The 11,611-nt window shown below is 42.1% G+C and overlaps 1 protein-coding gene across 24 annotated transcripts in view; it reads left to right on the top strand.

Annotated features, from left to right (window-relative positions):
- The first annotated feature begins 831 nt into the window (after positions 1-831).
- Positions 832-11,611, top strand: part of LOC123501546 (probable phosphorylase b kinase regulatory subunit alpha) — a 73,732-nt gene continuing 62,952 nt past the window's right edge. For 12 of the 24 annotated variants that reach the window (XM_045250432.1, XM_045250426.1, XM_045250423.1 and 9 more), the window contains exons 1-13: positions 832-990; positions 2,070-2,228; positions 2,857-3,073; positions 3,234-3,316; positions 3,573-3,764; positions 3,871-4,059; positions 4,206-4,244; positions 6,463-6,615; positions 6,987-7,160; positions 7,488-7,701; positions 7,856-7,965; positions 10,981-11,128; positions 11,528-11,600. In XM_045250432.1, coding sequence (XP_045106367.1) covers positions 913-990; positions 2,070-2,228; positions 2,857-3,073; positions 3,234-3,316; positions 3,573-3,764; positions 3,871-4,059; positions 4,206-4,244; positions 6,463-6,615; positions 6,987-7,160; positions 7,488-7,701; positions 7,856-7,965; positions 10,981-11,128; positions 11,528-11,600 — 1,829 coding nt within the window. In that variant the 5' untranslated portion in view covers positions 832-912. Of the gene's footprint in view, positions 991-2,069; positions 2,229-2,856; positions 3,074-3,233; positions 3,317-3,572; positions 3,765-3,870; positions 4,060-4,205; positions 4,245-6,462; positions 6,616-6,986; positions 7,161-7,487; positions 7,702-7,855; positions 7,966-9,483; positions 9,632-10,980; positions 11,129-11,527; positions 11,601-11,611 lie in introns of all 24 variants that reach the window. The other 12 variants (XM_045250435.1, XM_045250434.1, XM_045250431.1 and 9 more) reach the window with 3 other exon arrangements.

Genomic DNA, 11,611 nt, shown 5'->3' with positions numbered 1-11,611 from the left:
ATTCTTCGATCATAAAATATAAATGTATATGTATTTATTTTTCAAATTACACATTATATTATCAGACTAATTTTGATGACAATGATAAAAAATATATAGTAGTTTTATAGGTACTACCTACGATAGGTACTTCTATTTTACGTACAGTACATAAAATTATTAGCCATATTTTAACAGTATATCCAGAATAAGACTATAATGTTTTATTTATTTGATTTGATAAAGAAGGTTTAATGTAAAGACTGGAAAACTGAAATTTGTTAGAAGAGGCATGCCTTCATTTGATCTATAGGACACTTCCACGTGTTTGTGGCTCTATGATTATAGAGATATTCCATTATTTCTGCTGTCAAAATGTGGCGAATTTTTTTTTGTATCTGCTGGTCTGTGGTTCACTTAAATTCACTACCTTAGCATAAGACATGATATTTAATGTTTAAGAAAGAAATAGTCAGAAAACTAATCTACTTCTTTTCACTGTATATACAATATATTTTTCTTTTACCGGTGAAGAAAAAAGCAGGCATCGTCTGCTATCAGCTTCAAGACAGTTTTGAGGAGATGTAGAGGTTGAAATCAAGTTACAGACAGAATATACATTATCAAAGTAATTTTCACCTCATAATGTAACATCATATGCTGCGGGAGTGACCATTGCAATATGCCCTTTCTGCCCTTGAGAGGTTGGCCAAATATCAGCATAGGACAAAATATTAGGGTTAAGAATAATAAGAATTGGATCCTATATAAGCAATCCAACCTTAGTCAGTGCAATAAGTATATGGAAGAGGACTCGTGGGCGTGTTTCTTTTGTCATGGATCCTGTGTTTTGTGTCTGGGGTCTATAGTTTCCCAGCTGAGGAGGAAGGAATGAGGCAGGGCTGAAGACGGGACTCTACTGTAGCCTGCAAGATGAGGAGCCGCAGTAACTCTGGAGTGCGGCTGGACTACTACTACCGCATTGTGCACCGGACCATCCTACAGCACCAGGTGGGCCGCTGTCACTCACCTGGGCCTCCCCACACCTGCCCAACACTGTCCCCGCCGCCTTCCCTCCTTCACCTTGCCCCCTGACTTCTGTTACGAGTGTAGTTTATGTTTTCCCTTTCCGTAATATGTTCTCTCGACTGTCATGGTTTTCTGGCTTCTTTCGCCCTTATTTTACTTTACCTCACAGTCAGAAACTCTTATATCTTGGTGTCAGTTGTAGTATCAATGCTGTCCAGTTACGGTTGTGTGTCATTTGCTCGTCCTTCCTTCGTCCCCTACTTGTTGGCCATGTATGTCACGTGTCAGTGTCTGGTGTGCCTCCTTGTGCTTTCTTGGATCACTTGAAGGTCACACACTGAAGCTTCAGTTGTGGTAGGTCTTGTCTATCAGTGAATCTATGTCCAGGTAATTTGATCTCTAAATATGAGGTGGTTCATTAAGGTTCATTCTTCGTATACTGAAACCATACCAAGCCTGTTAATTTGACTTGGTGTATCTGGAAAACGAATTATTGTAAAATATTTGCTGTTCTTTTATTTAGTTTGGCTTTTCTTAGTGTAGGATGGAAAATGTTTTGGCTATTTTTTTATTTTCAGTTTAGGCAGTGTAGTAATGTAGTTGTACTAACATGTAGTAATATGATTAGTGGTGAGAAGGAAATTATTACTATTAAAGTATCACATTTCCTGAAGTTATATGTCAAGTTTTGATCACCAAATATTTAGACAGAAGATTTGGGGTCAGAATAACACAAGTGTCAAATTTCGTGGGTAGAAAATCCAGAAATCTCAACCCATGGCTTTAAAGATTAGATATATCTTTATTATGACCAGTAAACAAGACAAACCCTTATATGCCACTCAGCAGTGAAGAGATGTGTTGTGCCTCTAGCAGATAAAAGCTCATAAATGTACTATAGACATACTTTACTTGTCTTCCTTTCCCTTCCCTTCCCCTCCCTTCCCTACCCTTTCCTTCCCTTCCCTTCTTTTCTCTTCCCTTCCCTTTCCTTTCTTGACATTGTGATAAAAGCATAATGTAGATTTCAGTAAGTAAGCTTGCCACCATCCCCCATGCAGCACCCAGTGACGGGACTCTTGCCAGCGAGCTCCAGCAACGATCATGCCTGGGTGCGCGACAACATATACTCCATCCTGGCCGTGTGGGGCCTGGCCATGGCTTACAAGAAAAATGCTGACCTGGATGAGGACCGGGCCAAGACTTATGAGCTGGAGCAGGTAGGTGTGTGTGTGTGTGTGTGATTTCCACTATGATGCAGGGAATTTTTTTAGGAAAGAAAATGCTGCAGTGATAGAATTACTTTCTATCTTATATGCCCAAGACAGAGAATGTTTATAGATTTTACTCTTTAATCCCTGTGCTGTTTAAATTTCCTTTCATTCTTTGGCATCCTTTAACTTTCTTAGTAAAGGAAATGTAGAAGCTGTAAGGAGGAGAAGGAAGGAAAAAACTATTGACTTCCATATATATCATATTATATGGCTGAACAATGAAGGAGCAGCAGCTCTCTCTCTCTCTCTCTCTCTCTCTCTCTCTCTCTCTCTCTCTCTCTCTCTCTCTCTCTCTCTCTCTCTCTCTCTCCCTTTCATCATTTTTTTTGCTTTTTATTTTGCTAGAGGGAAAATCTGGCCAAGGACAACAAAAATAGCTGAACAAAAATGCTCACTTAGATGCCAGTCCCTGAGCAGGTCTGAGAGAGAGAGAGAGAGAGAGAGAGAGAGTTGGCCAAAAGAATGGGATAAATGACATGAAATTTCTCTCTAAAATGAGTTCAGGTCACAGGAAGATGGAGACACAGAAGCAGGTAGGGAGTTCCAGAGTTTACCATTGCTTAATACCCGGCAGAGCTGCGTGAAATTGATGCGAGGGCTCCTGACATGCATGATCCAGCAGAAGGAGAAGGTGGAGATGTTCAAGCACACTCAGGCGCCCTTGGATGCCCTTCACGCCAAGTACTCCTCTACCACCGGCCAGATTGTGGTGCGGGACAATGAGTGGGGACACTTGCAGATTGATGCCACCTCTCTCTTCCTACTGGTGTTGGCCCAGATGACAGCCTCAGGTGAGCTCGGCAGGCCAGAGAAAAGTGTTTTATGTACTTATCTCTTATGTTTTACCTAAAGCATGTTTCTGATATTCTTTAGGTTAATGTATTCATGTATCTAATGTTTCTGTATTGTTGTGGAATCATGAGCAGTGTGCTTTTTCTACTCCTTCAACAGGACTGCAGATCATTTTCAACCTGGATGAGGTCTCCTTTATTCAGAACCTGGTCTTCTACATTGAGTCAGCATATTGTGTGCCTGTGAGTGTGGCTGTGCCTTTGTGGGACCTGTCTTGGCTTGCTTGTTTACTGTGGCAGCCTTTCATTTTCATTTCTATTCTCTTTTCATTCTTGAGCTTGAATCGAGTATAGTTCTGTTTGAAATAGAACCAAATATGTAATGTATCATCATTTATAAAGTTATTAAAGTTGTTCAGTTAGAGAAAGGCTGTAGAGTGATAAATAGAAAATTAACAGGTTGAAGTATGCATTGTAAGCCTCATTGTTTCTCCTGCAGGACTATGGAATCTGGGAGCGTGGAGACAAGACTAACCATGGCCTGCCAGAGCTGAATGCTTCCAGCATTGGCATGGCCAAGGCTGCCTTGGAGGCCATGAATGAGCTGGACCTGTTTGGGGCTAGGGGTGGCCCCACTAGCGTCATCCATGTGCTGGCAGATGAGGCACAGAAATGTCAGGCCGTGCTGCAGGTATGTGACTCAGATCAGGACAGGAAAAAGAAAGAATAAATATGAAAATTGGAAAAAAATTATCTCATGGAATTTTAAAGGCTTACCTGTAATTGTATGTCTTCAGTCTATGCTGCCGAGAGAAAGTAACAGCAAGGAGGTGGACAGCAGCTTGATGGCAGTGATCAGCTTCCCTGCCTTTGCTGTGGATGACCCGCTGCTAATCAAGACCACACGCCACACCATCCAAAGCAAGCTAGAGGGACCATACGGCTGCAAAAGGTTCCTCCGTGATGGGTACAAGACTGCCAAGGAGGTACAGTGACCCCCAGCATGCCTTGAGTCATCCGTGTCTCTGTTACTGTCAGGCACACTCTCTCGGGAAGTGATTCACGACTGCCAAGGAGGTATTGTGATGTCTTAGGGTGAAGTGAGTTACGATTCTCTCTGTTTCACTTTCAGGCACTCTCTCTGTGGGATGGGTTCAAGACTACCAACGAGGTACAGTGTTTGTTTTGAGTGCATCTCGGGGCTATCACGCTGGACGTCTTTCCTTCGAACATATAACCTGGGACTAAATTTGCTTGCACATGTTGGGGATGATAATACCCTGCCTCTGAGAATACGACCTCCACCCTGTCACTGATTTATTGTGATTTATCTGCACCAAAAATGTTAGTCCCCCCTGTAATTCTCGGTAAAGTGCTTAAGTATTGGGTATCATTCATATACTCTCTCTCTCTCTCTCTCTCTCTCTCTCTCTCTCTCTCTCTCTCTCTCTCTCTCTCTCTCTCTCTCTCTCTCTCTCTCTCTCTCTCTCTTCCCTCTTCCCCTCCCCAGATTGGCATAGGCAAGGCTTCATGTTAAAATAGAATGTTAATTGTCTTGTAATCATGGAATCCTACTTCTATCAAAATTTGACACAGTAGTTGTAAGATGCTGAATTAAGTCCAGTATGTTCAGCCATGCCTTCCAGTAAACTGATCTTGTACTCTGTGTCTCTGCACCTCACTTGTGTCGCCCCCCTTGCAGCAGTAATTGTGTGAATCAACTCCATGATTATCATTGTTATCACCTTTGTAAGCTTGAAACACTGTTTACTGAAGACTGCACCTGTGTGTTGATGAAGCAAATCTGCATCTGTGTAAAAGCTCACTGATTCCTGGCTGATTAATAACATGCACTCAGTTGGTCATATCGAAGGAAATTCTCCTCCATGTAATAGCACCTCTGCTCGCTTATTTGTTCATTTCTAGGCACTGCATCTCTAGGATGAGCACTGCCAGGGAGGTAGTGTTTCCTTTGAGTGCAGTAACCTCTGGCTACTTCATGCTTAGGTGTTCTGTTGGTATCAGTGGTGCAGGATGGAGACTGTCAGGTCTACCCTTGTAGTAGGCAATATTTATTCATACCTACTCATCCCTTTGCCTCCTTTCAACTGTTTGTAAATTAATTATCACATTATGGCCATATGTTAAAGGAAAAACTTGGTGCCTTACTTTACCCTCTATATGATGAGAACTTCAATAGTTTAGCTTCCCATTTGCCTTAAATATTGTGCTGTACCACGTTGTGTTTGCAACATTATTTTGGGGTGGTAAGGGTGCACATTTCATAACGACATTTACGATTCAAAACTTTTCCCTGGAAATAACACAGATACTTCATATGGATTTTCCATCACTACAAATGGTATGTACGTGTACAAGTGAATGCACATGATGTTTGACTGATTTACAGCTTTTGCAAGATAAGCTTCTATGAATATTGAAAATCCTGATTTTTCTTCATTATATATATATATATATATATATATATATATATATATATATATATATATATATATATATATATATATATTTTTTTTTTTTTTTTTTTTCTGATTTGGGAATTGTGTTCTTGTTGAGTAAAACAGACTGTCTCACTTCTGTGAAGGATAAGCAGTAAGTGTGGCTGTAGTTCAGTCACGTATTCAGTGTTTATCTGTCTGTCTACAACATAGCAATGTCCTTGTCTACTGCAGAACCTTCTTTTGTCATCAGCTCTCTCTCTTAGCCTCTCTGAACAACTCCTCACATGAGGGCAGAGCTAAGCTACCAACCATTTTCTTTTTAGGATGTATTTTTAGCTTAGTGTATGAGGTAAAAGATGTGTTATCAATGTATAGTGCATGCACACAGGCAGCAGGTTGTGCACAGTTATTCCTCTGCCTTGCTCCGTGTGGAAGTCCTAACTTAAGTCTGTCACAATGTCTGGGAATGCCCTCACACTTTTCAGGAAGGAGAGATTCCAGTAGGTTCATATGATTATAATCTGTGGTCTAAGTCTCCTTTGTGTGTGGAGTAGGGCACTTCATTTTTCTGTTAACAGATGGCCAGTAGTCAGTACCTGCCCCATCCTTCAACATTTCAGGGTTTTCCTACTTGGAGAAGAAGCAAAGAGTTTTGTATTTTGTGTCATGTTACTTTATTTTTGCAACCTTCTTTTAATGTCATCTTTTCTTTTCCTTTCATTTCTTGGGCACCTCTTCTCATCTGCAGGACAAGGCATGATTTTTTTTTTTATGTAAAAAAGTTACTTGTTACTCCATTGAGCTGATTGGAAGCAACAGCTGAGATAGTACTGATGCTTGTCCATTAACATCTTTTTACTAATGCAGCTGAAAACCATTATTAAAACTGTCACTTCTGCCACCCAAGCCACTGTGTCCCCTCCGTAGGATCCAACGCGGCTGTACTATGAGCCTTGGGAGCTGAAGGTGTTTGAGAAGATTGAGTGTGAGTGGCCGCTCTTCTTCTGCTACTTCATCCTGGACCACTGCTTCCAGGGCAAAGAGAATGCCATCAAGGAGTACTCTGACAGACTGGAAAAGGTAACGTTACTTCATTCATCATTTCAAAGCTCTTGCATTTCCATGTATGTCCTGTTCTCTTTATGTTATATGTATTTATTAATTAATTACCTGTATTTATTATTCTCTATAGTTGTTAATAGTGAATATTTAGTTTTCTCCGTTTATCTCTTGGATTTCTTTCACTGGTAGGAGATTTATTCAGTTCACCTATCCTTGTGAGTTACAATACTGTTCCTCACCAAATGACCAAAGATTTCCATGATGTTACAGAGCCTTAGTTTAAATAATTCAATCAGTCTTGTCATGTCGGTGCCTGCTGTGAGTGTTCTATCCTTGAGCAGCACCACAGATAACAGTAATGATAGCAGTGAATTGCCCTCCCCTTTCAGCTGCTGGTCACTACAGAGGACGGGTTGAGACTGGTGCCAGAGATTTACTCAGTGCCAGGAGACAAGGTGGAGGAGGAGTACAAGAAGCCTGGCTCACAGCAGCGGGAGGTGGCCGGCAAGCTTCCCTTCAAGTGGGCACAGAGCCTCTACATTGTGGGGCGCCTCCTGCAAGACGTAAGGATCTCTGCTTCATTTTAGTGTCTCTGAGGCCAATAGGAATTTTTTTAGTGGATTTTTTTGGTGGCACACTGAAACTGGTATGATTGCAAAGATTCCTTCTGGTCATAAGCCAAGTGTGCCATTATAGATTGATCTTGGTGCCAGTAACAGTGAAAATGTCCCTTTGTCCTTAGCAGTATATTATCTGTTTTATCATTACCACATCCCACAAGTGTTCCAATCAATATAGTCTCTTTTCTTACTCATTCACTGACAAATTTATCCTGCCTTTCATGACATAACCCATGGCTGTATTCATGCCTGTTATTGACAATGGTGCAGAACTTCCTGGCCTGTGGTGAGCTGGACCCTCTCAACCGACGCCTGGGCTCAGAGAAGAAGCCAGATGTGGTGGTGCAGGTGGTGGTGCTGGCTGAGGACTCCTCCATCCAGGCCAAGCTGAGTGCACTGGACATCCACGTGCAGACCATTGCCGAGGTGGCCCCCATCGAGGTGCAGCCGGCCAGGGTGCTCTCCAAGCTGTACGCACACCTTGGTGAGCAATGACAGCCATGTTTGTTGCTTTCTGTCACTCCTAATTCAAACAGACAGCAACTCGGGAACCTTCTGCTTATTGGAAACCTTATCAAAAGAAATGTAGAGCATTATTTATGGCCAGTTGATATTGACTGTTGATGTTCACCTGGCAGGACGCAACCAGAAGCTGGGATTGTCTGGTCGTCAGAGTCGTGATGTTGGCATTCTGTCCACCAGCAAGCTGTACTCCCTCCAGGATAGGATATTTGCCTTCACTCCCCAGGTAATGCACACACACACACACACACACACACACACACACACACACACACACACACACACACACACACACACACACACACACACACACACACCGCGTAGTGTAGTGGTTAGCACGCTCGATTCACAATCGAGAGGGCCCGGGTTCGAATCCTGGGAAGCAGCGAGGCAAATGGGCAAGCCTCTTAATGTGTGGCCCCTGTTCACCTAGCAGTAAATAGGTACAGGATGTAATTCAAGGGGTTGTGGCCTTGCTTTGCCGGTGTGTTGTATGTTGATGTGGTCTCAGTCCTACCCGAAGATTGGTCTATGAGCTCTGAGCTCGCTCCGTAATGGGGAAGACTGGCTGGGTGACCAGCAGGCGACTGAGGTGAAACACACACACACACACACACACACAGTGGTTAGAGCGCTGGCTTCACAAGCCAGATGACCGGGGCTCGATTCCCCGGCTGGGTGGAGATATTTGGGTGTCTCTCCTTTCACGTGTAGCCACTGAGTAGGTACGGGATGTAAATTGAGGAGTTGTGACCTTGTTGTCCCGGTGTGTGGTGTGTGCCTGGTCTCAGACCTATCCCAAGATCGGAAATAATGAGCTCTGAGTTCGTTCCGTAGGGTAACATCTGGCTATCTCGTCAGAGACTGCAGCAGATCAAACAGTGAATTACACACACACACACACACATTTTTCTATCTATATATTAGATGGTTCTAAAAAATAGGAACATCCTACTGTTTCTCACAGAATGTAATAGATTTAAGGTCTTGAATCAGTATTATAAGTTATTAAAACTTTACCTGTTACAATTCCACATTTCAGGAAAATAAATGTTAAATCCAATCTGTTCACACTCATCAGCTCAACAGAACTGAGGCTTCAGAATGTTGGCTTTGTCTTCCACAGCACCTCAGCACCTTAATTATTTAAATTTCTCAATTCTTTATCAATGTACCAGGTTATATGTCTCATGCAACTATTTCTCTGCAAGATGGGGTAGGTGTGGAGCTCCTGCATACCATGGGAGGAGGAGGCCAGCGCACACAATACCAGAAAAATTGTATCATATAAACTAAGTTCTTGATGTATTGCATTATTTGGCTGAAGATTCTCTATTCTTGAAACTTAAATTTTCTACTTTTATGTCCTCTTACAAAGCAGACCTCCACTATCATCTACACTGATAAACAGACAGACACACATGTAGACATTCTCTATCATACCTCTTAACATTGTGAACACACTGCCACCTCAGCTCACACTCACTGAACACACACAATACATAAACCATCAGCTCTTGTACACCATTCAGCGCTTTGCTATGTCACATGTAAATAACTGCCTTTTACATCATAACAAAATACACATACAAAAAGAAACAAACAAACCACACTTCCACTCCTTGACATCCCTCAATGCAACACTTTTTTACACCATTAGAGAAAGCACCAACCCTAGATATGTTTCACACTGCCTTCCAACACTTCCTTACACAGCTCTCTTCAAGCTGCTCCTCACCCACAGTTTGCTGACCGGGAGCGCTTCTTCATCGCCTCAGACTTGGACCTGCTGCTAGATATTTTCAAATCAGAGCTCAACTTCTTGCAGTGCACTTGGAAAAATATGTTGGGGAGGCCCATTGTTACCCTGGAGGTTAATAAGAGTTTCCTAGGTAATCATTTTTGACTACCTGATCTCCAGCACCATTGTACCTGCCTGCATACTGTACCATTTCCCTGTTGCCTGCCCTCATACCCACTGTTGTTCCCTCCCCTTCTCTTCTTCTGGTGCTATTGCTCTGTTTAGCTGTGATCATATTACTGCTTGCATTATCTTTTGGAAAATCTCAGGAATATCTGGATCAACAAAAGTTCTTATCTTGTGGCCCATCTTTGGAATGTAACAGTCTGTTGTATTTACTCTTTAGTGTTCTAGAGTTAGTCTAATATGGACGTCATCTGTTTCACTCATCATTTTCTTCCTTAAAGGAGTTTCCAATGAGGTATGATTTGAGTTATTCTTTTATTTGATTTGATTCGTAATATGTCCATGGCTTGTGTGTGCTACATGTGTGCACTTGGCGAACTCAAATGCAAACGCACAAAACATGACCTCCATTCAAGAGAAACTCAGGTCACCACTTTGCCTAACAACTGTGAGGGACAGGAAGGACAATAAACAAAATCTCAATTCTCCCTCACACCCACAGCCTCCAGGAAGTGTTACAGCTTACAAGTCATGATAGCTTTGCACCAAACTAGCTGACCTAAACTTGCGTCAGACCCACACAATAGGCGTGAGCAAGTACTCCATGCACAGTGATCTCCCTCTGAGGTGCATGCTGCCCACTTTGTCTGATACTTGTCTAAACACAGTTATACTAAAGACAGCCACACTGAGATGAATGATGAACTGGGATGCAGGGAAGCTCCTTGTTCTATACTTCTTAATCTGTGAAGGATCCAAGTACCTTTTATAGTTATTTAAGGGAATTAGTACTTAACCATCTCAAATCATTTATACTAAGATTGAACTTCAGACTTTCCATTCACTAACTTGAGGCCGTGATGATGTGGGTTGCTGTATTATCAAACACCTCAATAAGTGCTTCAGAGTCATAAGCCTTACTGTGGAAATGAGGTGTTTCTCTCTCTCTCTCTCTCTCTCTCTCTCTCTCTCTCTCTCTCTCTCTCTCTCTCTCTCTCTCTCTCTCTCTCTCTCTCTCTCTCTCTCTCTCTCTCTCTCTCTCTCTCCACTAGTTATCCGTGACTGCCACATCTTCCTGGACATCATCTCACATCTGGTGACACTTATAATTTTAGAATATCCTAAGTTTTTATCTCTGTTGTATTTATCAGTAGATTTTATTGTTTTATCATAAATTTATATGCATCCCAGGTCCTTGTTTTGTTTGTATTTACTCATTGTACTTTTTGTTTTTCACTTAACATTCATACCTTGTTTCCTTATCCCTCCCTAACTCTGCACTCCAGTAATTAGTGTTGGAATTGCATCTTCTAGTACTTTGATAACGAGGAAAGTTACCTGTCCAATGATGTGGATCTGGGTGTGTACTTCTTTGGGGTGGCCCTGGACTATGTAGCCTCCACCTGGAAGGACCTTGGCCGCCCCATGGTGGTGCTGCGCATGCGGTCTAATTACACCGATGGTATGTGTGGTGGCAGGCTGTAGCGGGCACGGGGCGGGCGGGACACTGGCTTGTGTTGTTTCACCCTTGACTTTGCTTGCTTCACAAGTCACTCAGTGCTAGGAGTTTTTGGATCAAGTGTGAATTCATGACTATTGTTGTTGCTTCTTGTGACCAGTCTTCAATGTTTTTGATGTAATGTTGCCTGAATTGGCCAGCACAGATTGCATTTTTTTGGCATTTCTTCATTGAATATAGAATAAGAAACATTTTCATCATCTTTAAAATTCATGATTTTGTGGCCAGCAGTTTTCCAATAGTACATTAGAAATTTTTTGCATTATTAATGTTTCATTATATTGGACATGAGAAATAGGAAATAGTGGCAGGAATTATGCAGTACTTTCAACTAATCTTCAGAGGATGGCAAGATCCCTCCATCCATGATCTCCACCCTGAAGAAGCTGAACAGCGGCTACATCAATGGCACACGGTGAGGAGTGT

This window comes from Portunus trituberculatus, chromosome 9 (assembly GCF_017591435.1).
Source record: "Portunus trituberculatus isolate SZX2019 chromosome 9, ASM1759143v1, whole genome shotgun sequence".
In the NCBI taxonomy this organism is placed as follows: Eukaryota; Metazoa; Arthropoda; class Malacostraca; order Decapoda; family Portunidae; genus Portunus; species Portunus trituberculatus.
Note: the sequence above shows the minus strand (reverse complement) of the source record. Positions and strands in the feature narration are given on the sequence as shown.